Raw genomic sequence first — 25,102 nt, forward strand, 5'->3', positions numbered from 1 at the left:
AAAAAAAACCTTTGGTTAGCTCATTTAGCTGTATCAGACAGCAAGCTATTAAATGTTTTAGAGCTGTGGTGGGTTCTCAAAACTATTGCAAAGAAACAGTAATTAGAAAATGATCAGAATCCATCTTTACACTGGTGCATTATAACACATACCCAAATCAATGTCAACGTTGGCAGTTTAATAGAGATTAAAATTACTAAATTTAGTTTAGCTACATTTGAAGTGTTTACCTGTAAATCTAATGATGAATAATAGGATTTTCTATTGTCTAATAAAATGTGCAACATTTCTTATTAGGCATAAATACACAGCAGGTTTTCCTGTTCTCTTTAGGGGTGCATTTGACTAGGAGTAGTTTGTAGAACATCAGTGTTGAGTTACAAGGTAAACTTGAGCATGCACAACTGATGGCAAATCTCTGAGGTCAAATGAGTATGTTAGGGGTGCTTGTTCGCTGGCACTAACGTTTAAATTGAGGTCTGAGCTGCCGGTATCACTTGTTTAACAGCAGTTTATTTATAATTAAATTTATCGAACAATGACCTTTTTGTCAGTTAGTGGTTAATCAACCCTAGTTTACACCAACTCATTCAAAATTATTATTATAAGGACACTAGTGCAAGTAACTTGGGACTTAAAAAAGCAGTAAAAGCTTCTAACTTCAAATGTACCCTAACGCACAGCTGTTTTGAATGTAAATTATGCAGCTGCTAGCCACTTATGAATAGAGCAGTGATTATCAAGCTGCACATTTAGGCTGTGATCATCTAGTTCTACCTCTCAAATCACCACAATTTAGCTTATATTGCAAAAGAAATACTGCAGTACCAGGTTGGGCCTCTAGGTCGGTTATACACATACATGTGCATGCCATCATTATAAAAAATAGAATCGCAGCAAATTCTTCAAATTAAGACACTTGTTTTCTAATGAAGCAACATGCGTTATAAACAGGTCACTTTCTGAAATAAGAACCCATTAAGTACAAGTATGCTGTACTTCATTGGGTTAGATCTATTACTTTTACCAAGACAATACAGAACAACTACAGGCTGCGTGATTAAGAATGAGAAAATGCAATTCAAGACCAAGGTCCCATAGACACACTGTATACAGTGTATAAATAAATCTAATTACTAGAATTAATAGCCCAGTCCAGAAAGACTTAACCCTAACTGTTGAATTTTAATTCAAATACAAACAAACCAACACAAAATGGTGAAATCAAACAGGATGTAGATTTGACATCTCAGCCCTGTATTAAGTGCACTTCAACCAGACAATAGAACTTACCTTGTAGAATTTCCTCAGATTTTCTTTCTGTGTCTGGTTGATGACTGTAAGAACTCTGGCAATGGACTTGCGCACAACGCGGCTAAAGAAAGACAAGAAATATCAACGGTCAAATATCACAACCAAGATAACACCATCAAAAAGCAGAAAAGCTTTTGTATTGACAAAGATTCATACTAATTCATACATTTTATGATATGGTACATATTTGCCAGCTAAATTAATGACACTACCAACATGTCTGGAAATAAGTGTAGTACAGAAGGTTACAATTAAGGCCCTGGTACTAACCAACTAAAAGTTTACCCACCTATTAATTATTTACCTCATTAGATCCATGCAACTTGCAATTCAAATCAGTTTTACATGTAGCCTAAATATTTTGCTGTGCAGGACATAGTATAACCCATCCTTACTAACAAGGCTCACTTTACCAACAGCTGAAGTTTGGCTCTAGTGAGTAACTATAGAATTAAACACTGTATTAAGAACTTCTTTAATATAATGCACATTATAGATAAGCTAAAATGTAAGTAACTTCATTATTTAAGAGCAGTGCAATTCTCCAGCCTACTTTATGATACCAATCATAATGGTTAGATTATTAGCAGGTGTGTTACACTATCACTGTGGCCCCCGCTCCCTTCACAATGGTACAAATCCACCTGCAAAATGCAATTACTTTTCTTTCTATTGGAAAGTTAGCCAACAAGCATACAAATATAGAAACCTTATCCATCTTCTTACAGCACTAATTGACATGCATATTTACTGACTAAATACATACATCTTAGAGAGCTTGGAGGCAGCACCACCGGTGACCTTAGCTACTCGGAGCTGGGAAAGTTCCACTTTCAGGTCATCCAGCTGTTTGAGCAGCTCCTCCTTCTTCTTACCGCGCAGATCTCTGGCCTTGATTTTTGCCTGGAAAGAAGACAAGGTTATATCACTGCTCACTGTAAACTAGGAGGCACTGTTATATTTTAGCTGGGGTTTAACGAGTTTTGGGTGAATATGGAAATTACAAAAAGTGCCAAAATTGTGGATTGTGAATAATTTTGCATAAGAACAGTAAAAAAAAATAAAATAAAAAAAAGCTCCTTTAAGTGACCTAAACAATGTGGCAGCCATACATTAAGCTTACGTTTATTACTTGTCTAGCAAAAAAGCTCTGACATTTAAGCAGCAATTTAGATCTGCTTACTGGTCCAGCCACTTTCACATGGGACTGCAAAAACTGCTTTTAAAAGCAGACTTAAAAAAAAAAAAAAGATAGTCAAACAATATGACCATTATGCCACACAAACATGAGTACGCAATAGCAACATGGGGAGAGCAGATACTGATATTTTTCGAAAACTTGACATCCGCAAGGTTGATTTACATTTACGGCATTTAGTAGACGCTTTTATCCAAAGCGACTTACTAATGTGACAGTATACAGTCTAAGCAATTGAGGGTTACGGGCCTTGCTCAAGGGCCCAACAGTGGCAACCTGGCAGTGGTGTGGCTTGAACCGGCAACCTTCTGATTACTGGACCAGTACCTTAACCACTTGGCTACAGCTGTCCATACACTACCACCACACTGTGATATACTGGTCAGCAATGGCTCACACCTGAAGGTCTCAATCATACTGATCAGAAGGTTGAGTGTTAAGTTCAACCAATACCAAGCTACCACATCTGAGCAACTATAACCATGCTTGCATAGAAGTGTTAGTACTTTTGTAAAAATACATCACTTAAACTATACACGTTCCAAGACCACAAATCATTACAGTTGATTTAGATATAAACCATAAAGGGACATAAATCAAAAGGTTGCAGGTTCAAATCCTTGCTGCACTAATCTGCCACTGTTGGACCCTTGAGCATAGACTCCAATGAGCAAGTGCTCAACTATATGTAATAATCATATACAGTATACATACAGTATATGCCAAATAATTAAAATTAAATGCAAGTTGACTTTACACGTGTCGGGATACACACAGAGAAATAATAAACCTGTGCTATAAGCGTAAATTAGTATCAGAAACGCCAAATACAGGGATATGATTTTTCAAGCCTTATGAATCAGTTAAGTTTACTCCACTAAAACCCGAATAATTCTAATAAACAGGACACGTGTAGCAAATGTTCTATATTATTTCTTCTAACAGTGCTAGAATTTAATACAATTCGGGACGACATACCATCAACTGTACATACAAGTTAACGATAAATGTCTATTTGTTCAAACCAAGCTAAAGCTAATGCTAGCAGGGGTACAAGCATCCGGGGGGGAAAACATCAAAATACAACAAATTAAGTATCCGAGCTCAAAAATATCCTTGCGTACGTCTAAACACTATAATGATGTGTGTCTAAATCCATATAGTGAAGTGATTTCATGTTTTAATCGACAGGATTACTTTAGATTAAAGGTGTTGGTCAAAACTCTCACCATTTTTCTCGACGGCCTCTACAGGAAAGGAAGCAGTAGAGGTCACGCGCCAACATCTACCGGGTTATGGGTGGAACATACCATTCATTTAATCGAGAGGGGTGGATGGAGGAAACCAATAACGAACAAGCAATTTAATTAAATGTTTTAATTAAAAACGATTGTTAATTAGCAAGTTAATTACAATTCATAATATGATTGGCGGAATAGAAATTTATCAACATGTCTGAATTGTTTAAAAACAACCTTAAGGGACTTTCGTTCATCCATTCATTCATCTATTAATTCACTCAGATTTTATACATTTAGTTTATAGTCCAAATCACACCTAATTAAGCTTCTACACTAATGAATAAATCCTTCAGTGTTTAAATAGGAAAAGCTTGAACACTGGTAATCCCTTCATAAACCAGGGAGAACATGTAAAAGTGCAATGACTGTTTAAGCGTTTGTCAGCAAATGTATTTTTGTCTTAAAAGTGTCATTATTAAAAACTATGCTTATGCTTAAAGTACCTTTTAATAAAGAAGTAATACATGTAAGAATCAGCATAGTTACACACCGATCAGCCATAACATTAAAACCACTACACTCACTGTCCATTTTATCAGCTCCTCTCATTATAGAAGCATTTTGTAGTTCTACAATTACTGACTGTAGTCCATCTGTTTCTGTACATCTTTTTAAACCTGCGTTCACCCTGTTCTTCAATGGTCAGGACCCCACAGGACCACTACAGAGCAGGTGTTATTTAGGTGGTGGATCATTCTCAGCATCGCAGTAACAATGACATGGTGGTGGTGTGTTAGTGTGTGTTGTGCTGGTATGAGTGGATCAGACACAGCAGCACTGCTGGAGTTTTTAAATACCTTGTCCACTCATTGGCCAGTCTATTAGATACTCCTATCTAGTTGGTCCACTTTGTAGATGTAAAGTCAGAGACAATCGCTCATCTATAGCTGCTGTTTGAGTTGGTCATCTTCTAGACCTTCATCAGTGGTCACAGGACGCTGCCCACAGCGCACTGTTGGCTGGATATTTTTGGTTGTTGGACTATTTTCAACTCGATCAGCGCTGCTGTGTCTGATCCACTTATACCAGCACAACACACGCTAACACACCACCACCATGTCATCGTCAGTGCAGTGCTGAGAATGATCTACCACCCAAATAATACCTACTCTGTGGTTGTCCTGTGGGGGTCCTGACCATTGAAGAACAGCAGGAAATGGGGCTAACAAAGCATGCAGAGAAACAGATGGACTACAGTCAGTAATTGTAGAACTACAAAGTGATTCTATATGGTAAGTGGAGCTGATAAAATTGACAGTGAGTGTAGAAACAAGGAGGTGGTTTTAATGTTGATGTATTATATATAATACATATAATATATAGTATTATTCTGCAATATTTTTGTGTTATTCATAAATAAATAAATAAATAAATTTTAATTAATCACATCTCTATTTGTAAAGTAACTGGCACATTGACGAGTTTGAGACCCTGAAAGAGTCGGCTCCTGATAAGCTGAGCCGACTCATATGATTCCCCAATAGAAGCCAGAAGTGACGCATTCCTACAGTACCCGTATGAACCGGTCACTTTTTACCTGATTGGCTGAAACATTTAGGAGTTCCCGCCTCTTTCATCTTCACGGAACACATCGATCAACATGGCGCTGGCAGGAAGTGTCTACAACCTCCTGTTCCGAAGGACCTCCACCTTCACCATCACCATCATGGTGGGAGCTGTGTTGTTCGAGCGACTTTTCGACCAAGGAGGAGATGCGTTATTTGATAATCTAAATCGGGGGGTAAGTCTTGTTTTCTAGGAGGGTAGATTGAATCAATGCTGACCCGTGGAGCTAAAGCTAACGCTAGCACTGACCTTAATGTACTGTCAAAGGACGAGCTCGGGTTCTGTCCCAAATCGCTATCTAATAAATAAAATACACGTGTAATCATATTGTTTAAAGGAGTTAAAGATTCAGCTTAATCCTTAATTGATCTTTCTTTTAAACGCAGGGTGTCATAGTGAATGCATGATCTCTGTGATCAACTTATTCAGTACTGACTTAAAGTACGTACTTGGCTACATATCACCATATTCACACAGTACATGATCTGTATCACGATATTTAGGCTTGTTAACACAGCATCAGCTTTAACTAAGCACCACATTTAACTCCCTTAGTTTAAGAGATGGAGGTAAAAGAGGAGGAGGACGGACAGCAACACGATAGATCTATACAATTAGAGGAATAATGAATGATCCACTTAGAGCCAGGGTGTTTTGGAGAAACCTAATGTAAATGCTTGCCAGGAATCTGAACTGTACAAAAGGTTTTGAACTGAACTCCTTCACTTTACTGTAGATAGTCAGAATTGGCCAGTGTTTTGAATGTGATTCTTAGAGAGAGAGAGAGAGATGGATGGATGGATGGATGGATGGATGGATACGTTATTAATCCAGGAGGAAATTAAGGCCTCAGTAGCAAGTTACATGAATCAAAAGTAATAGTACACACAACATACAGGGGTTGGACAATGAAACTGAAACACCTGTCATTTTAGTGTGTGAGGTTTCATGGCTAAATTGGACCAGTCTGGTGGCCAATCTTCATTAATTGCACATTGCACCAGTAAGAGCAGAGTGTGAAGGTTCAATTAGCAGGGTAAGAGCACAGTTTTGCTCAAAATATTGCAATGCACACAACATTATGGGTGACATACCAGAGTTCAAAAGAGGACAAATTGTTGGTGCACGTCTTGCTGGCGCATCTGTGACCAAGACAGCAAGTCTTTGTGATGTATTAAGAGCCACGGTATCCAGGGTAATGTCAGCATACCACCAAGAAGGACAAACCACATCCAACAGGATTAACTGTGGACGCAAGAGGAAGCTGTCTGAAAGGGATGTTCGGGTGCTAACCCGGATTGTATCCAAAAAACATAAAACCACGGCTGCCCAAATCACGGCAGAATTAAATGTGCACCTCAACTCTCCTGTTTCCACCAGAACTGTCCGTCGGGAGCTCCACAGGGTCAATATACACGGCCGGGCTGCTACAGCCAAACCTTTGGTCACTCGTGCCAATGCCAAACGTCGGTTTCAATGGTGCAAGGAGTGCAAATCTTGGGCTGTGGACAATGTGAAACATGTATTGTTCTCTGATGAGTCCACCTTTACTGTTTTCCCCACATCCGGGAGAGTTACGGTGTGGAGAAGCCCCAAAGAAGCGTACCACCCAGACTGTTGCATGCCCAGAGTGAAGCATGGGGGTGGATCAGTGATGGTTTGGGCTGCCATATCATGGCATTCCCTTGGCCCAATACTTGTGCTAGATGGGCGCGTCACTGCCAAGGACTACCGAACCATTCTGGAGGACCATGTGCATCCAGTGGCGGTGCCGTGTATCAGGATGACAATGGACCAATACACACAGCAAGACTGGTGAAAGATTGGTTTGATGAACATGAAAGTGAAGTTGAACATCTCCCATGGCCTGCACAGTCACCAGATCTAAATATTATTGAGCCACTTTGGGGTGTTTTGGAGAAGCGAGTCAGGAAACGTTTTCCTCCACCAGTATCACGTAGTGACCTGGCCACTATCCTGCAAGAAGAATGGCTTAAAATCCCTCTGACCACTGTGCAGGACTTGTATATGTCATTTCCAAGACGAATTGACGCTGTATTGGCCGCAAAAGGAGGCCCTACACCATACTAATAAATTATTGTGGTCTAAAACCAGGTGTTTCAGTTTCATTGTCCAACCCCTGTAGCTTCACAATATAAGTAATAGTACACACAGAGATTCACATTATATTATGATTACAATTAAACTGATATGCTGTCATATTGTCAGATACTGTCAAACATGTTAACTGGCAGTAACAGCTTTGGCTGTTTTCAGGTTTTTACATGTTTCAGCAGGACTATATTACAGCTTAAGGCTGGGCCCAATAATAAAAGCTATAACTAGTCAATATACAACCCACCTTTCCCTACTTCACATACAGCTTATGTATAACTTAAAATATACATTTATATATATTTTAACTGGTTTTATTTGAAAGGGTATTGCAAAAATAGAACTTTTACAAAAGCATTGATGCCAATGCATCAGTAAGTCATAACATTAATATTGCAAAGGGGCAACATCGCTGTAATATGACTTTTCTTTTAATCAGGGAAAAATTTGTGAATGTCCTCAAGAAAAGGTCATGTCCTCAAATGCTTTTTACCTGGGTGGTTAGCAAACATGTTCATTATGTTGTACTATTAACAATATAGAATTGTGCTTATTCTGATGTAAACAATATCCTAAAAATGGGTAAAAGTCTGTGTCTTTAAAGTAGACAGTGTGGTGAAAGCTAACATTTTCACAGTATGATCTGTCACATTTGTTATTAATGTGTGGAGGTCCTGACTAAATTGGCAATAAACAGATTTATTATTAATAGTTTTAAATACAAACATTATGAAATTGTTAAAAACGATATTTTAAGACTTAAGTGACTACAAAGCAGTGAAGTGCACACAGACTGCATGATCTGAAAGCAATGGCTTGTATTCCATTTTTTGCAGTACAAATACTAAAATGGGGCGGCACGGTGGCTAAGTGGGTAGCACTGTGTTCGAGGTTCGATACCCAGGTGGGGTGGTCCGGGTCCTTTCTGTGTGCAGTTTGCATGTTCTCCCTCTGTCTGCGTGGGTTTCCTCCCACAGTCCAAAGACGTGCAAGTGAGGTTAATTGGAGACACTGAATTGTCCAAGACTGTGTTGGATATAACCTTGTGTGAACTGATGAACCTTGTGTAATGAGTAACTACAGTTTCTGTCATGAATGTAACCAAAGTGTAAAACATGACGTTAAAATCCTAATAAACAAACAAACACTAAATTGCAGTTTAAAAATAGTGCACAGTATAGGGTGTAATGGGTGGCATAGTGGTCTAATATGCTAGCATAAATCACCACAGAAAGCAGTATACTGTAGTGTTTGGAAGTTCTGTGAATCAACCATCCTTTGTGCTGGCACCCTAACCAGCCAGCGGAGGCTGCAATTGTATCTCAGTGTTGGTTGGCTACCGTATTAGATCACTGCATCACCTGAGCATTTCTGCCTCTGTACTAAAGAGAGTATGTATTTTTATAGATGCAGGGCAGTGGCAGCTTAATGGTTTAAGGTACTTTACTAGTAATCAAAAGATTTTAAGCCTCACCACTGCCAAGTTGTCACTATTGGGCTTTTGAGCAAGGCCTTAACCCTTAAATGTTTGAATTGACATTACGATATGATTGTAATGTTCTCATTGTAATATTGATAGCATTTATGACTGTCTTCTTTTTTCTTTAGAAATTGTGGAGTCAAATTAAACACAACTACGAGAAGGAAGAGTGACCTGGGAATGTGGTGTCGTCTCTTAACGGCGTGCCCAGTCATCACAATCAGTTCCTAAGGAAATAAACCAACTCTGATGGCACCCTTTGCTTCACCAGTTATGTCTTTGGAGTCAACACAGACTTTGATATCCTGGAGTACTGAAAAGCATCATCCTTCTCTTTACAACAGTTGTCTGTCATGCATTGTATTCCTCACATTTTGTAAATGTGTGCTTAAATTAAACCTATGTTAATGAATCTGATGTAAAGTGGCATCTGTGTTTCCTTTGGTTTTAATTCATGAGTATCTTTGAGTTTAAGACCTTTGTTTCAATCTACGGCACAATAATGTTTTGCCATTTTATTAAGTACATGTTGCGTATAGTTGTGTTCTGTAGGTACACTTACTCACTCTAGCCCAGCTGATTCTAGATACCATGTTCCGCCTGCCATTATGTCCTTAATAGAAAGTAACCACTATTGCACACTTCCAGCAACCAAAAAGAAACAAAAATCTAGTCAATAGCATCCTATGCTTTTATAATGAGTCATTTTGTAGCTGTAAGATAAAGCATATGTGAAATGTATTTGTATTTTTGTCTGTGTATGTTTTTTTTCTTCTTTAGACTGCTCCCATATTTAGGGAAGCCACAGTGGATCATTCTGGTCAGTATATGGTAGTTATAATGCCAGATGCCCTTCCTATTTTTCTGCATGACCTTGGGACCTGTACTGACTAGAGTATGTTGTCAGATTAGTGCCAAAAGTCGAGAGCACATTTTATTTGTGCGCGAGCAGGATTTTCTCTGCTCTCGCACAAATTCACCCTGCTCGTTCACGAATAAGTTGTGCTCGCGCACGAATTTGCATGCGCGCGCTCGAAACGCTGCTCTCGCGCTCAGATCGTATGCGCGCACTCAAAGCAAACTGCGCTCGCGCTCAAATATTTCTTGCTCGCTCTCAGAACTGCACTTGCCCTCGCGCTCGGAGTTTGCACGTTAAAACAGTGCCAAAAGTCGTCGACCAATCAGAATGTGTTTTCGGCCTCGACCAATGAGCTCCAACTTCCCGTTGTAAAGAGAGTAATGGACAATCAACAACCTCAGGTAAGATTATTAATTATTTTAATTTTAGACTTAGTTTAGAGTACATAAAATCATAATTTTAAAAAGTTAGAATTTGTTAAAGCTTTAACAATCAGGCATATTCTGACTATACTCATCTTTTAACCTGTATGTCTAATTATCTTAAATTTCTTGTTGTCTAGGCCTTACTAAGACAAAGCTTTGGAGGGGTAGCAGCATAAATAGCAGTATGTAGTAAGCAATCTGGCTTATGTATTAATCTGAATTATTTACATTTCATTAGCACACATGAAATGATTATTATTGATTAATTAGCGGAAAAAATTAATATTCCCGAAGATATATTAAATGCCAATCATGCAAATTAACATGTTGGTGAGTGAACATGTGGAAACCAGAATGTCATCCATCAGGGTACAGACAGTTCCACAAGTGACTGGACGCCCTAAATTAGTGAATGAAATTAAATCCATGCTAGGATTCCCACTGGCCAAATTTGGGCATACTGGCACAAATGTCCTTGATTGTCTAAGTTATACATTTCTTCAACATATATTTCCCTACACTGTTTATTGTTTCTGCATTTTAAGGCTATTGTCCTTGAATTCTATACAGCTACCACTTTTTCACAGATGTTATTCAGTCAACAAAGTATTACATTTTAAATCATTTATTTTGTCTTACAGAATTGAAAGGCTGTTGGTTGATGTGTGGACAGCTGTGACCTCCACATTTTATGATATCCTGCACAATCTTGAACAAGATGGGATGCTGGACATTGCAAATACCCTGCACCTCTTTCTGGTACATTTTGTGTTTCTTCCCCGACCTTCAGATCTTTGTTGAAGGCTGGAACCAACATCCCCTTTCATGACCCTGGAACAAATGTGGCAAATGTAACTTTTGTACTGACACTCTTCTCATAGATATTATATATAAATAAATAACAGTACACAGTTTGTTTTACTTATTTATTGAATGGGCACAAATATCCACAGACAAACCGGTCTGATGTGTTCTTGTCCTGTGAGCCATTGAAAGAATGTTCTTGGACAAAGAGAGGGCGAACCAGCTGTCTTAACCATATAGGTGGTAAAGTCTGCATTAGCCTGTTCAGAAAGAAACACCAAAAAGCAAAATAAGCATTGACTTTTGTATAGATTACTATACAAAATATTGTATAATATTGTTTCTTGTTATATACAGTGTATCACAAAAGTGAGTACACCCCTCACATTTCTGCAGATATTTAAGTATATCTTTTCATGGGACAACACTGACAAAATGACACTTTGACACAATGAAAAGTAGTCTGTGTGCAGCTTATATAACAGTGTAAATTTATTCTTCCCTCAAAATAACTCAATATACAGCCATTAATGTCTAAACAGCCGGCAACAAAAGTGAGTACACCCCTAAGAGACTACACCCCTAAATGTCCAAATTGAGCACTGCTTGTCATTTTCCCTCCAAAATGTCATGTGATTTGTTAGTGTTACTAGGTCTCAGGTGTGCATAGGGAGCAGGTGTGTTCAATTTAGTAGTACAGCTCTCAAACTCTCTCATACTGGTCACTGAAAGTTCCAACATGGCACCTCATGGCAAAAAACTCTCTGAGGATCTTAAAAGACGAATTGTTGTGCTACATGAAGATGGCCAAGGCTACAAGAAGATTGCCAACACCCTGAAACTGAGCTGCAGCACAGTGGCCAAGATCATCCAGCGTTTTAAAAGAGCAGGGTCCACTCAAAACAGACCTCGCGTTGGTTGTCCAAAGAAGCTGAGTGCACGTGCTCAGCGTCACATCCAACTGCTGTCTTTGAAAGATAGGCGCAGGAGTGCTGTCAGCATTGCTGCAGAGATTGAAAAGGTGGGGGGTCAGCCTGTCAGTGCTCAGACCATACGCCGCACACTACATCAAATTGGTCTGCATGGCTATCACCCCAGAAGGAAGCCTCTTCTGAAGTCTCTACACAAAAAAGCCCGCAAACAGTTTGCTGAAGACATGTCAACAAAGGACATGGATTACTGGAACCATGTCCTATGGTCTGATGAGACCAAGATTAATTTATTTGGTTCAGATGGTCTCAAGCATGTGTGGCGGCAATCAGGTGAGGAGTACAAAGATAAGTGTGTCATGCCTACAGTCAAGCATGGTGGTGGGAATGCCATGGTCTGGGGCTGCATGAGTGCAGCAGGTGTTGGGGAGTTACATTTCATTGAGGGACACATGAACTCCGATATGTACTGTGAAATACTGAAGCAGAGCATGATCCCCTCCCTCCGGAAACTGGGTCGCAGGGCAGTGTTCCAGCATGATAATGACCCCAAACACACCTCTAAGACGACCACTGCTTTATTGAAGAGGCTGAGGGTAAAGGTGATGGACTGGCCAAGCATGTCTCCAGACCTAAACCCAATAGAACATCTTTGGGGCATCCTCAAGCGGAAGGTGGAGGAGCGCAAAGTCTCGAATATCCGCCAGCTCCGTGATGTCGTCATGGAGGAGTGGAAAAGCATTCCAGTGGCAACCTGTGAAGCTCTGGTAAACTCCATGCCCAGGAGAGTTAAGGCAGTTCTGGGAAATAATGGTGGCCACACAAAATATTGACACTTCAGGAACTTTCACTAAGGGGTGTACTCACTTTTGTTGCCGGTGGTTTAGACATTAATGGCTGTATATTGAGTTATTTTGAGGGAAGAATAAATTTACACTGTTATATAAGCTGCACACAGACTACTTTTCATTGTGTCAAAGTGTCATTTTGTCAGTGTTGTCCCATGAAAAGATATACTTAAATATCTGCAGAAATGTGAGGGGTGTACTCACTTTTGTGATACACTGTACATACCACTCTGCAAATGTATTTAGAGAAGTGTAGTCAATCATATTTTTACAACAGCTTAAACACACACACGCTGGTGTTATTATAGCAGGTGAACGAAGCAGAATTGGAATTAAGGGCCATATTTAATGCATTAACTCAATAATTATAACGGTGTCCTAATATGATAGTATTGTCCTTATAATTTAATTATAGGAGTAATAAAAATGAAGATAATATCAAATACATTGTTATCTTTCTCCACACTAGCTGGCAAGAATTTCTATACAATCCAATAGAAAATATTTTTGACACTGAACATTAAGCCTAAATAAAAACATTAGTGTTAACAATATCAATGCACAATAAGTGCACCATATTAAATGCAGACTGGTTGGTGCTATGATATTGTTGATATTGCAGATGTTTTTACCTTACTGCTTGGTGTTCTAACACTACTTGCTTCCTTGCTGGATTCTGGTGGGGGGAGGGGAACGCTGTCATTGTATGTGGCTTTTTCTTGAACACTGCAAATGATTCAGAAACCTACATTTAAAACATTACATTATGCATGGTACATATGCAATGTTCACACTTTATATAATAGTAAATAAAGCAAAAGCCTGACATACTGTAAGGCAGGGGTGCACAACTTTTTTTTTTACCAAGGGCCGATTTCACATAAACACCTAAACCAGAGGGCCACACATTTCATTTTTACAGATCTGTCCACAAACAGTTCTTTACAGGTTTTTTTAAAAGGAACTCGAGCCTGTTTACTGTTTCCACCATATAAGTGAGTCTGTATCAGTATCTACACTGGGGGACATCGAATAAGCACTCAGCTCAGCTTTGTCCTCTTGTGATTGGGGGGTGGATGGAGGGGGCACATTGCACGTCTAACCATATGGACTACAATTCCCATGAGCCCCTGGACTGTCACGTGACTATCACATGTCCCCGGTCAGCCAATCCTGATCGCGCTCACCGTCTCCAGAGTTTTGATTCAGTTCAGCTGTGTTCGGTTCCATAAATCTTATTTAAACTCTTCTGTTTGTGTGTCTCGTTGTGAAGTTTTGCTGATCGTGTTTGTCTCCTTATTTCTGAATATAACCATTACCGTGTATAATCCTTGCTGTCTTCCGTTTCCTGCCTGTCTGTTTATCCTCTGGTTTTGGACTCTGCAGGGTTTTGTACACAGTTTTTGCCCATTTAATATTAAACTTTCCCTGATTCATATTCCGCGAGCGTCTGGTCAGTTTCTGCCTCGTGACATGTTGGTATTTTAATTAAAAGATAAAGTATGTAAACAATCGCGATTGTCACATTTCTAACATCATGTGAAAACGTTCATTCTAATTAACCGAATTAATCATGAAAATCGCCCAGCACTAAATACAGTTACATAACATCAGGTAGTTACAAGAAATGTGTTGGTCAGTGGAAGATACTGCAGCTTCTTTCTGACACCAACTGATTAATACTGCGGTAAAGTTAGTTTTATATTCGACATTCGTTTAACATTCGCCATTCCGATCTATATAAATGGTTCAAAAAACACTTAACACCTACTTATTTTACGATTTCTTGCACAGATTTAAGTATACTACATACTACAAAAATTATTTTATAATAATTTTAAGGTTAAATGTATTTATTTAAAGAAAGATTAAAATGAAACCGCTGATGAAGCTCCCACTTCAGCTAAAGCGTTAGGGAGCGTCATCAAACTAACAGAAAAACGTAGGAAACATTTACTCTGCACTTATTACAGAGAAAAAAATCCATTAAAGTCTTGTAATGTATTAATGGATTCATGTCAATCTATTTTTTATGAACACAAAATAATGTATCTCACAACCTACAAACCTTGTTTTATAGATGATACCTTTATTTTTATTTATACTTGAATGAATCAATGAATACGTAATACTTTTATATTGGAACTAAATAAATCTATTAAACTCTTGATGATTTAATATACTAAACCCAAACTATTTTTAATATACACATATTAATGTCCCTCACATCCTACAAGAGTTGTTTTTTAAATAAGACTTTTATTTTTATTTTATTTTTATTTATAATTAGAATCAGTAAACCCATAATACTTTTATATTGGAAATAAATAAATCTATTAAACTCTGAAATTATATAATATAATAAACTCAAACTATTTTTAATATACACATATTAATGTCCCTCACATCCTACAAAACTTGTTTTTTAAATAATACTTTTATTTTTAATGTATTTTAATTTATAGTTAAGAACAATGAATCTATAATACTTTTATATTGGAACTAAACAAATCCATTAAACTCATTCATGATTTAATATAATAAAACCAAACTATTTTTAGTATACACATACTAATGTCCCTTACATCCTACAAAACTTGTTTTATAGATACTACTTTTATTTTTAATTAATTTTAATTTATACTTAGGATCAATTAATTCATAATACTTTTATATTGGAACTAAATAAATCTATTAAACTCTTACATGATTTAATATACTAAACCCAAACTATTTTTAATATACACATATTAATGTCCCTCACATCCTACAAAAGTTGTTTTATAGATACTACTTTTATTTTTAATTTATTTTAATTTATACTTAGGATCAATTAATTCATAATACTTTTATATTGGAACTAAAGAAATCTATTAAACTCTTACATGATTTAATATACTAAACCCAAACTATTTTTAATATACACATAATAATGTCCCTCACAACCTACAAAAGTTGTTTTTTAAATAATACTTTTATTTTTAGTTTATTTTAATTAATAGTTAAAATCAATGAATATGTAATGTGTGTATAAGAGATAAATCTATTAAACTCTTACATGATTTAATATAATAAACCCAAACTATTTTTAACATACACATATTAATTTCCCTCACATCCTACAAAAGTTGTTTTATAGATACTACTTTTATTTTTAATTCATTTAAATTTACACTTAGGTTCAATGAATCCATAATACTTTTATATTGGAACTAAAGAAATCTATTAAACTCTGAAATCATTTAATATACTAAACCCAAACTATTTTTATTATACACATACTAATGTCCCTCACATCCTACAAGAGTTGTTTTTTTAAATAACACTTTTATTTTTATTTTTATTATAGTTAAGATCAATGAATATGTAATGTGTGTATAAGAGACAAATCTATTAAACTCTTACATGATTTAATATACTAAACTCAAACTATTTTTAATATACACATATTAATGTCCCTCAAATCCTACAAAACTTGTTTTTTAAATAATACTTTTATTTTTAGTTTATTTTAATTAATAGTTAAAATCAATGAATACGTAATGTGTGTATAAGAGATAAATCTATTAAACTCTTACATGATTTAATATAATAAACCCAAACTATTTTTATTATACACATTCTAATGTCCCTCACATCCTACAAAACTTGTTTTTTAAATAATACTTTTATTTTTAATTTATTTTAATTTATAGTTAAAATCAGTAAACCCATAATACTTTTATATTGGAACTAAAAAATCTATTAAACTCTTACATGATTTAATATAATAAACCCAAATTATTTTTAATATACACATACTAATGTCCCTCACATCCTACAAACCTTGTTTTATAGATACTGCTTTTATTTTTATTTTATTTTTGTTTATAGTTAGGATCAATGAATCCATAATACTTTTATATTGAAGATAAATAAATCTGTTAAACTCTGAAATCATTTAATATAATAAACCCAAAGTTTTTTTAATATACGCATATTAATGTCCTTCACATCCTACAAACCTTGTTTTATAATTACTGCTTTTTTTTTTTTGTAATTAATACTTAAGATCAATAAATCCATAATAAGTGGTTATCAGAGATAAATCTATTAAACTGTGTTATGATTTAATATAATAAACCCAAATTATAAACCAAAAATGAAATTATTATTTAAAAAAAACATTTTTTGTAGGATGTGAGGGACATTAGTATGTGTATAATAAAAATAGTTTGGGTTTAGTATATTAAATGATTTCAGAGTTTAATAGATTTGTATTTTTTATTTATTTATACTTATATATATATATATATATATATATATATAATGTCTAAATAGCTGGCAACATAAGTGAGTACACCCCACAGTGAACATGTCCAAATTGTGCCCAAAGTGTCAATATTTTGTGTGACCACCATTATTATCCAGCACTGCCTTAACCCTCCTGGGCATGGAATTCACCAGAGCTGCACAGGTTGCTACTGGAATCCTCTTCCACTCCTCCATGATGACATCACGGAGCTGGTGGATGTTAGACACCTTGAACTCCTCCACCTTCCACTTGAGGATGCGCCACAGGTGCTCAATTGGGTTTAGTCCATCACCTTTACCTTCAGCTTCCTCAGCAAGGCAGTTGTCATCTTGGAGGTTGTGTTTGGGGTCGTTATCCTGTTGGAAAAAGGGTTTTCGAAGGGAGGGGATCATGCTCTGTTTCAGAATGTCACAGTACATGTTGGAATTCATGTTTCCCTCAATGAACTGCAGCTCCCCAGTGCCAGCAACACTCATGCAGCCCAAGACCATGATGCTACCACCACCATGATGGGACCTTGACACATGACACCAGGGAGGGACAACGACACATTTGGGCACAATTTGGACATGTTCACTGTGGGGTGTACTCACTTATGTTGCCAGCTATTTAGACATTAATGGCTGTGTGTTGAGTTATTTTCAGAAGACAGTAAATCTACACTGCTATACAAGCTGTACACTGACTACTCTAAGTTATATCCAAGTTTCATGTCTATAGTGTTGTCCCATGAAAAGATATAATGAAATATTTGCAGAAATGTGAGGGGTGTACTCACTTTTGTGATACACTGTACTTTTATACTGGAACTAAATAAATCTATTAAACTCTGATATGATGTAATATAATAAACCCAAACTATTTTTTAAATACACATATTAATGTCCCCCACAACCTACAAACCTTGTTTTATAGATAATGCTCATATTTTTATTTTATTTTAATTTATAGTTAAAATCCATAATAATAAATCCATAATCAGTGTGTATAAGAGTTAAATTTATTAAACTCTGATATAATTTAAAATATTAAAGTCAAACTATTTTTTATTAATTACATATTAATGTCTCTCACATCCTACAAACCTTGTTTTATAGATACTGTTTTTATTGTTATTTTATTTTAATTTATAATCATGATCAAAATATCCATAATACTTTTATACTGGAAATAAATAAATCTTATGAACAATGTTTGTAGGATGTGAAGGACATTAATATGTGTATATAAAAAATAGTTTTACTTTATTATAGTAGATTATTTCAGAGTTTAATAGATTTATCTCTGATATACAATTATTATGTATTTACAGATATTAACTTTAATTTAAAATAAATTAAAAATAAAAGCAGTAATTACAAAACAAGGTTTGTAGGATATAAGGGACATTAATATGTGTTTTTAAAAAATAGTTTTATTTTATTATATTAAATCAAATCTGAGTTTAATAGATTTATCTATGATACACACTTATTATGGTTTTTTTATTATGGATTTGAACCATAAAATTAAATAAAATCTAAATAAAAGAAGTATCTACAAAACAACTGTTGGATGTTATGGACATCAATATGTGTATATAAAAAATAGTGTGGGTTAATTATATTTAATTATATCAGAACTTAATAGATTTATCTCTTGTACACACTTATTTTGGATTTAATGATCTTAACTATAAATTAAAATAAAAAAAATTAAAGCAGTATCTATAAAACAATGTTTGTAGGATGTGAGGGACAATAATGTGTGTATATAAAAATAGTTTGGTTTTATTATATTAAATCTTATCAGAGTTTAATAAATGTATTTAGTTCCAATATAAAGGTATTATGAATGTACTAATTTTAACTATAAATAAAAATAAAATAAAAATAAAAGCAGTAATTATAAAACAAGGTTTGTAGGTTGTGAGGAACATTAATATGTTTATATTAAAAATAGTTTGACTTCATTATATTAAATTATATTAGAGTTTAATAGATTTATTTGTGTCCAATGTAAAAGTGTTGAGGATTCAGTGGTCTAAAGTATAAATTAAAATAATAAAAAAAATAAAAGCAGTATCTATAAACCAATGTTTTTAGAATGTGAGGGACATTAATATGTGTTTATCAAAAAAAGCTTGCCTTTATTATATTAAATCATTTTAGAGTTTAATAGATTTATCTCTGATATACACAAATTATGTATCAATTGATCTTAACTATAAATAAAAATAAAATAAAAATAAAAGCAGTATCTACAAAACAAGGTTTGCAGGATGTGAGGGACATTAATATGTGTATATTAAAAATAGTTTGGGTTTATTATATAAAATTATATCAGAGTTTAATAGATTTATTTAATTCCAATATAAAAGTATTATGTATATAAAAATTTTAACTATAAATGAAAAAAAAAAAGAAGTATTTTTAAAACAACATTTGTAGGATGTGAGGGACATTGATATGTGTTTACTAAAAATAGTTTGACATTATTATATTAAATCATATCATAGTTTAATAGATTTATTTAGTTTCAATATAAAAGTTTTATAGGTTTATTGATCTTCATTATAAATAAAAAAAAAAAAAAATAAAAGCAGTATTTTTAAAACAACTTTTGTAGGATGTGAGGGAACTTAATATGTGTATTTTAAAAATAGTTTGGTTTTATTATATTAAATGATATCAGAGTTTAATAGATTTCTTTAGTTCCAATATAAAAGTATTATAGATTCATTGATCCTAACTATAAATAAAAATAAAATAAAAATAAAAGTATTATTTAAAAAACAATGTTTGTAGGATGTGAGGGACATTAATATGTGTAGATTAAAAATAAATTGGGTTTATTAAATTAAATCAGGTAAGAGTTTAATAGATTTTTTAGTTCCAATATAAAAGTATTATGGGTTTACTAATTTTACCTATAAAATAAAATAAAATAAAAATAAAAGTATTATTTAAAAAACAAGTTTTGTAGGATGTGAGGGACATTAGTATGTGTATAATAAAAATAGTTTGGGTTTATTATATTAAATTATATCAGAGTTAAATAGATTTATCTCTTGTACACATTTATTACGTATTCATTGATCTTAACTGTAAATTAAAATAGAGTAGAAATAAAAGTAGTATCTAAAAAACAAGTTTTGTAGGATGTGAGGGACATTAGTATGTGCATAATAAAAATAGTTTGGGTTTAGTATATTAAATCATGTAAGAGTTTAATAGATTTGTCTCTTATACACACATTACGTATTCATTGATTTTAACTATTAATTAAAATAAATTAAAAATAAAAGTATTATTTAAAAAACAACTTTTGTAGGATGTAAGGGACATTAATATGTGTATATTAAAAAAAGTTTGGGTTTAGTATATTAAATCATGTAAGAGTTTAATAGATTTCTTTAGTTCCAATATAAAAGTATTATGGATTCACTGATTCTAACTATTAATTAAAATAAATGAAAAATAAAAGTCTTATTTAAAAAACAAGTTTTGTAGGATGTGAGGGACATTAATATGTGTATAATAAAAATAGTTTGGGTTTATTATATTAAATCATGTATGAGTTTAATAGATTTGTTTAGTTCCAATATAAAAGTATTATAGATTCATTGTTCTTAACTATAAATTAAAATAAATGAAAAATAAAAGTCTTATTTAAAAAACAAGTTTTGTAGGATGTGAGGGACATTAATATGTGTATAATAAAAATAGTTTGGGTTTATTATATTAAATCATGAATGAGTTTAATAGATTTGTTTAGTTCCAATATAAAAGTATTATAGATTCATTGTTCTTAACTATAAATTAAAATAAATGAAAAATAAAAGTCTTATTTAAAAAGCAAGTTTTGTAGGATGTGAGGGACATTAATATGTGTATATTAAAAATAGTTTGAGTTTATTATATTAAATGATATCAGAGTTTAATAGATTTCTTTAGTTCCAATATAAAAGTATTATGGATTAATTGATCCTAATTATAAATTAAAATAAATTAAAAATAAAAGTAGTATCTATAAAACAACTTTTGTAGGATGTGAGGGACATTAATATGTGTATGTTAAAAATAGTTTGGTTTTATTATATTAAATCATATAAGAGTTAAATAGATTTATCTCTTATACACACTTATTACGTATGCATTGATATAAACTATAAATTAAAATAAATTTAAAATAAAAGTATTATTTAAAAAAGAAGGTTTGTAGGATGTGAGGGACAATAATATGTGTATATTAAAAATAGTTTGGGTTTCTTTTATTAAATCATGTAAGAGTTAAATAGATGTATCTCTTATAAACACTTATTACGTATTCATTGATATAAACTATAAATTTTAATAAATTTAAAATAAAAGTATTATTTAAAAAACAAGGTTTGTAGGATGTGAGGGACATTAATATGTGTATATTAAAAATAGTTTGGGTTTATTATATTAAAGCATATCATAGTTGAATAGATTTATTTGTCTCCAATATCAAAATATCATGGATTTTTTTATCTTAATTTTAAATTAAAATAACTGACATATAAAAACAGTATCTATAAAACAAGGTTTGTAGGTTGTGAGATACAATAATTTGTGTTCATAAAAAATAGATTGACATGAATCCATTAATACATTACAAGACTTTAATGGATTTTTTTCTCTGTAATAAGTGCAGAGTAAATGTTTCCTACGTTTTTCTGTTAGTTTGATGACGCTCCCTAACGCTTTAGCTGAAGTGGGAGCTTCATCAGCGGTTTCATTTTAATCTTTCTTTAAATAAATACATTTAACCTTAAAATTATTATAAAATAGCTTTTGTAGTATGTTGCCCACTTAAATCTGTGCAAGAATTCGTAAAATAAGTAGGTGTTAAGTGTTTTTTGAACCATTTATATAGATCGGAATGGCGAATGTTAAACTAACTTTACCGCAGTCTGATTAATGTGGTCGCAAGCACAGCAGACATGATGCTCGAGATCCACTTTTCTTTTTTTACTCGTACTTGGTTTGGACAAACACATGGTACCACTGAAGTAACTTGTATTTACATCATTTACTTTTCAGTCGCAAGTTCATGGAATTACCCGGTGAATTTAAAGTGACAGCATCATTTATTTAAAACTGCATCAGCACTTCATTTGGCGGGCCGGATCGAGTGTTTTGCCGGGCCGGATCTGGCCCGCGGGCCGTATGTTGTGCAGCCCTGCTGTAAGGTATCAAAAACTATCAAATTGCTGTAATAATAAAAAAGCAGCAAAACATTCAATTGTAAAACATTTTATTTAATGTGTCATGTTTGATATTCTAGTCTTGGTTGGGAAAGTGAACATAATGTTCACTATCGTGTTAGAGATAGTTCATCATATCATTTAGGTGGCTATAGCTTCCAGATCTACCCACTTTGATTTACTAAAATAGTCAATTTTTGTACTGTGGCACTAAACTCGTGAACACATTAACTTTACTGTATAAAGGCTTTACTTTATTAATTAACATGTACAATACACAAAAGCTATTTTATCAAGTTAGGGGTACCGCTTTAGTTTATATTCACATAATGACACAAAGCTAACTTTACATTCTCTTTAACACTTTTTTATTTATTAAAAAATAGTCTAAAATAAAATAATTATTAATCTTACCTGAGGTCGTTGATTGTCCATTTGTCTTCACAACGGTTCACTCTCTCCGACCAATGAAAATGCAGGGGAAGTTGGAGCTCATTGGTCGAAGCCGAAAACACATTCTGATTGGTCGACGACTTTTGGCACTGTTTTAACGTGCAAACTCCGAGCGCGAGGGCAAGTGCAGTTCTGAGAGCGAGCAAGAAATATTTGAGCGCGAGCGCAGTTTGCTTTGAGTGCGCGCATACGATCTGAGCGCGAGAGCAGCGTTTCGAGCGCGCGCATGCAAATTCGTGCGCGAGCACAACTTATTCGTGAACGAGCAGGGTGAATTTGTGCGAGAGTAGAGAAAATCCTGCTCGCGCACAAATAAAATGTGCTCTCGACTTTTGGCACTAATCTGACGCCATACAAGAGCACCTTTCATGGCTGGGCTGTTTGGTCACCATTGTTAAACTACCCATCAGTTAAATTAACAGTAAAAGTCTTAAGAGCAGTGGACCCTCATGACCATAGTTAAGAAACCTTTGTGATATCAAATAGGCATTTATCACCTTAGAGCCTATCCCAGATACACTTACTTATACTTAAGTCTAAGTAGCTATGTGTTGATTAAGAATAGAACACCTTTGTTTGTCATATATACAGATACACATGTACAGTACAATGAAAATCTTTTTCCGAGTGCAGGGCCAGCCATTGTGTGGCGCCCGTGGAGCAGACAGGGTTAGGGGCCTTGCTCAAGGGCCCAACAGTGGCTGAATGGCCAAGCTGGGAGTCAAACTCTCTTTTTAAAAAGTTTACCTGAACAGTTAGGAATGTGTTATTGGTGTGTTTGACTTCTTGGTTCTTTGTGGTATTAATATAAGGTGATGCACAGGCCTTACTCAATTACTTCAATTACAAAATGGCAATGGTGTGTATCAAACATTTGTACTCAACAGTTAAAAAATGGCACTGTAGCTGTTAAATCTGTCTTAAAGGGGTAAGTATACATCGATCAACCAAAACATTAAAACCACCTCCTTGTTTCTACACTCACTGTCCATTTTATCAGCTCCACTTACCAAATAGAAGCACTTTGTAGTTCTACAATTACTAACTGTAGTCCATCTGTTTCTTAATATACTTTTTTTAGCCTGCTTTCACTCTTTCTTAATGGTACAGAGTAGGTATTATTTAGGTGGTGGATCATTCTCAGCACTGCAGTGACACTGACATGGTGCTGGTATGAGTGGGGCAAACACAGCAGCACTGCTGGAGTTTTTAAATACTATGTCCACTCACTGTCCACTCTATTAGACACTCCTACCTAGTTGGTCCACCTTGCAGATGTAAAGTCAGAGACGATCACTCATCTATTGCTGCTGTTTGAGTTGGTCATCTTCTAGACCTTCGTGAGTGGTCACCGGACGCTGCCGCTCAGTATAGCCAGCAGTCCATTTCAGCCTGTGTGGAACATTATTACGTCACAGTAAGATGCTCTGATTACAACACTTGAACTTCAGACCAAACCCAGTAACGTTTATCGAGCAGCACTAACAACAGCAGCAGCACCTAAAAACCAGAGAGACAAACAGCGAGAGAGAAAGAGACAGAGAGAGAGAGAGAGACAGACATAGAGAGAGATGGAGAAATTAACACCTCTTCTCCCCAAGAGGAAACCAAAACAGACTCACCAGACTAGTGAAAGTCATCGCTTCTTGCCCCCCATTGTCAGTTCAAGACAATGGCTAGTCGAAAGTAACAACACTATAGAACAAATCAGGATGACTCAGGAGCCATTCAGAAGCGTTCGACAGCCACCAGTGAAGCGAATGTCTGGTGTGGACAGAGCTCACCTTCTAAAGCCATTCCAGGTCGAGCAGCCACCCAATAGCAAAGCTTATTTCAGCTTCGGCTTCACCGGACAAAGAGCAATAAAGGAACGGAAGGTCAGAGACTCTAAAACCGAGGCTCATCAGTACCAGAAGATCCACAATGCAGAGAGGAGCATAGAAAGTGTGCAGAATGGTGTTACATTTTATACATCCGATGATGAAGAGAGGGTTAATTCAGCTGGAAGCCTGGGCTCTGTGGATGAGTGTACACCTGTGTCGCTACAAGCTCTACCTTCCCTGAGAACCCCAACTACTGAGCCTCCTGCTGCTCCACCTCAACCGAGAATAAATAGAAGCAGGATGAGAAACCAGGAGACCCACAATGCAAAGAAGAGCATAAGAAATGTGCAGACTGTTGATGAAGAGAGGGTTAATTTAGCTGGAAGCCTGGGCTCTGTGGATGAATGTATACCTGTGTCGCTACAAGCTCTACCTTCCCTGAGAACCCCAACAACTGAGCCTCCTGCTACTCCACCTCAAC

The 25,102-nt window shown here is 34.9% G+C and overlaps 2 protein-coding genes and 1 long non-coding RNA gene across 4 annotated transcripts in view; 2 read left to right on the forward strand and 1 right to left on the reverse strand.

Annotated features, from left to right (window-relative positions):
- rpl35 (ribosomal protein L35) overlaps positions 1–25,102 on the reverse strand; it is a 69,844-nt gene that overhangs the window by 2,106 nt on the left and 42,636 nt on the right. Inside the window, exons 1-3 of one of the 2 annotated variants that reach the window (XM_063011261.1) lie at positions 3,742–3,805; positions 2,081–2,217; positions 1,294–1,375 (exon numbers count right to left, since the gene is read on the reverse strand). In XM_063011261.1, the coding sequence (XP_062867331.1) occupies positions 1,294–1,375; positions 2,081–2,217; positions 3,742–3,744 (222 nt within the window). In that variant the 5' untranslated portion in view covers positions 3,745–3,805. Of the gene's footprint in view, positions 1–1,293; positions 1,376–2,080; positions 2,218–3,741; positions 3,806–25,102 lie in introns of those variants that run through there. The other variant, XM_063011262.1, reaches the window with a different exon arrangement.
- Positions 5,385–9,391, forward strand: LOC134330478 (cytochrome b-c1 complex subunit 9). Its single transcript, XM_063011630.1, has 2 exons — positions 5,385–5,554; positions 9,103–9,391. The coding sequence occupies exons 1-2, from the start codon at positions 5,414–5,416 to the stop codon at positions 9,145–9,147; spliced, it is 186 nt and encodes a 61-aa protein (XP_062867700.1). The 5' UTR covers positions 5,385–5,413; the 3' UTR covers positions 9,148–9,391.
- LOC134330315 (uncharacterized) lies at positions 10,103–10,984 on the forward strand. Its single transcript, XR_010014995.1, has 3 exons — positions 10,103–10,234; positions 10,396–10,440; positions 10,900–10,984. It is a non-coding gene; the product is annotated as an uncharacterized LOC134330315 (long non-coding RNA).

This window comes from Trichomycterus rosablanca, chromosome 16 (assembly GCF_030014385.1).
Source record: "Trichomycterus rosablanca isolate fTriRos1 chromosome 16, fTriRos1.hap1, whole genome shotgun sequence".
In the NCBI taxonomy this organism is placed as follows: Eukaryota; Metazoa; Chordata; class Actinopteri; order Siluriformes; family Trichomycteridae; genus Trichomycterus; species Trichomycterus rosablanca.

Coding starts and splice junctions, on each gene's coding strand:
- LOC134330478 (XM_063011630.1), top strand. CDS start 5,414: ATGGCGCTGGCAGGAAGTGTCTACAACCTCCTGTTCCGAAGGACCTCC. Junction 5,555..9,102: donor TTGATAATCTAAATCGGGGG/GTAAGTCTTGTT, acceptor TTTTTTCTTTAG/AAATTGTGGAGTCAAATTAA.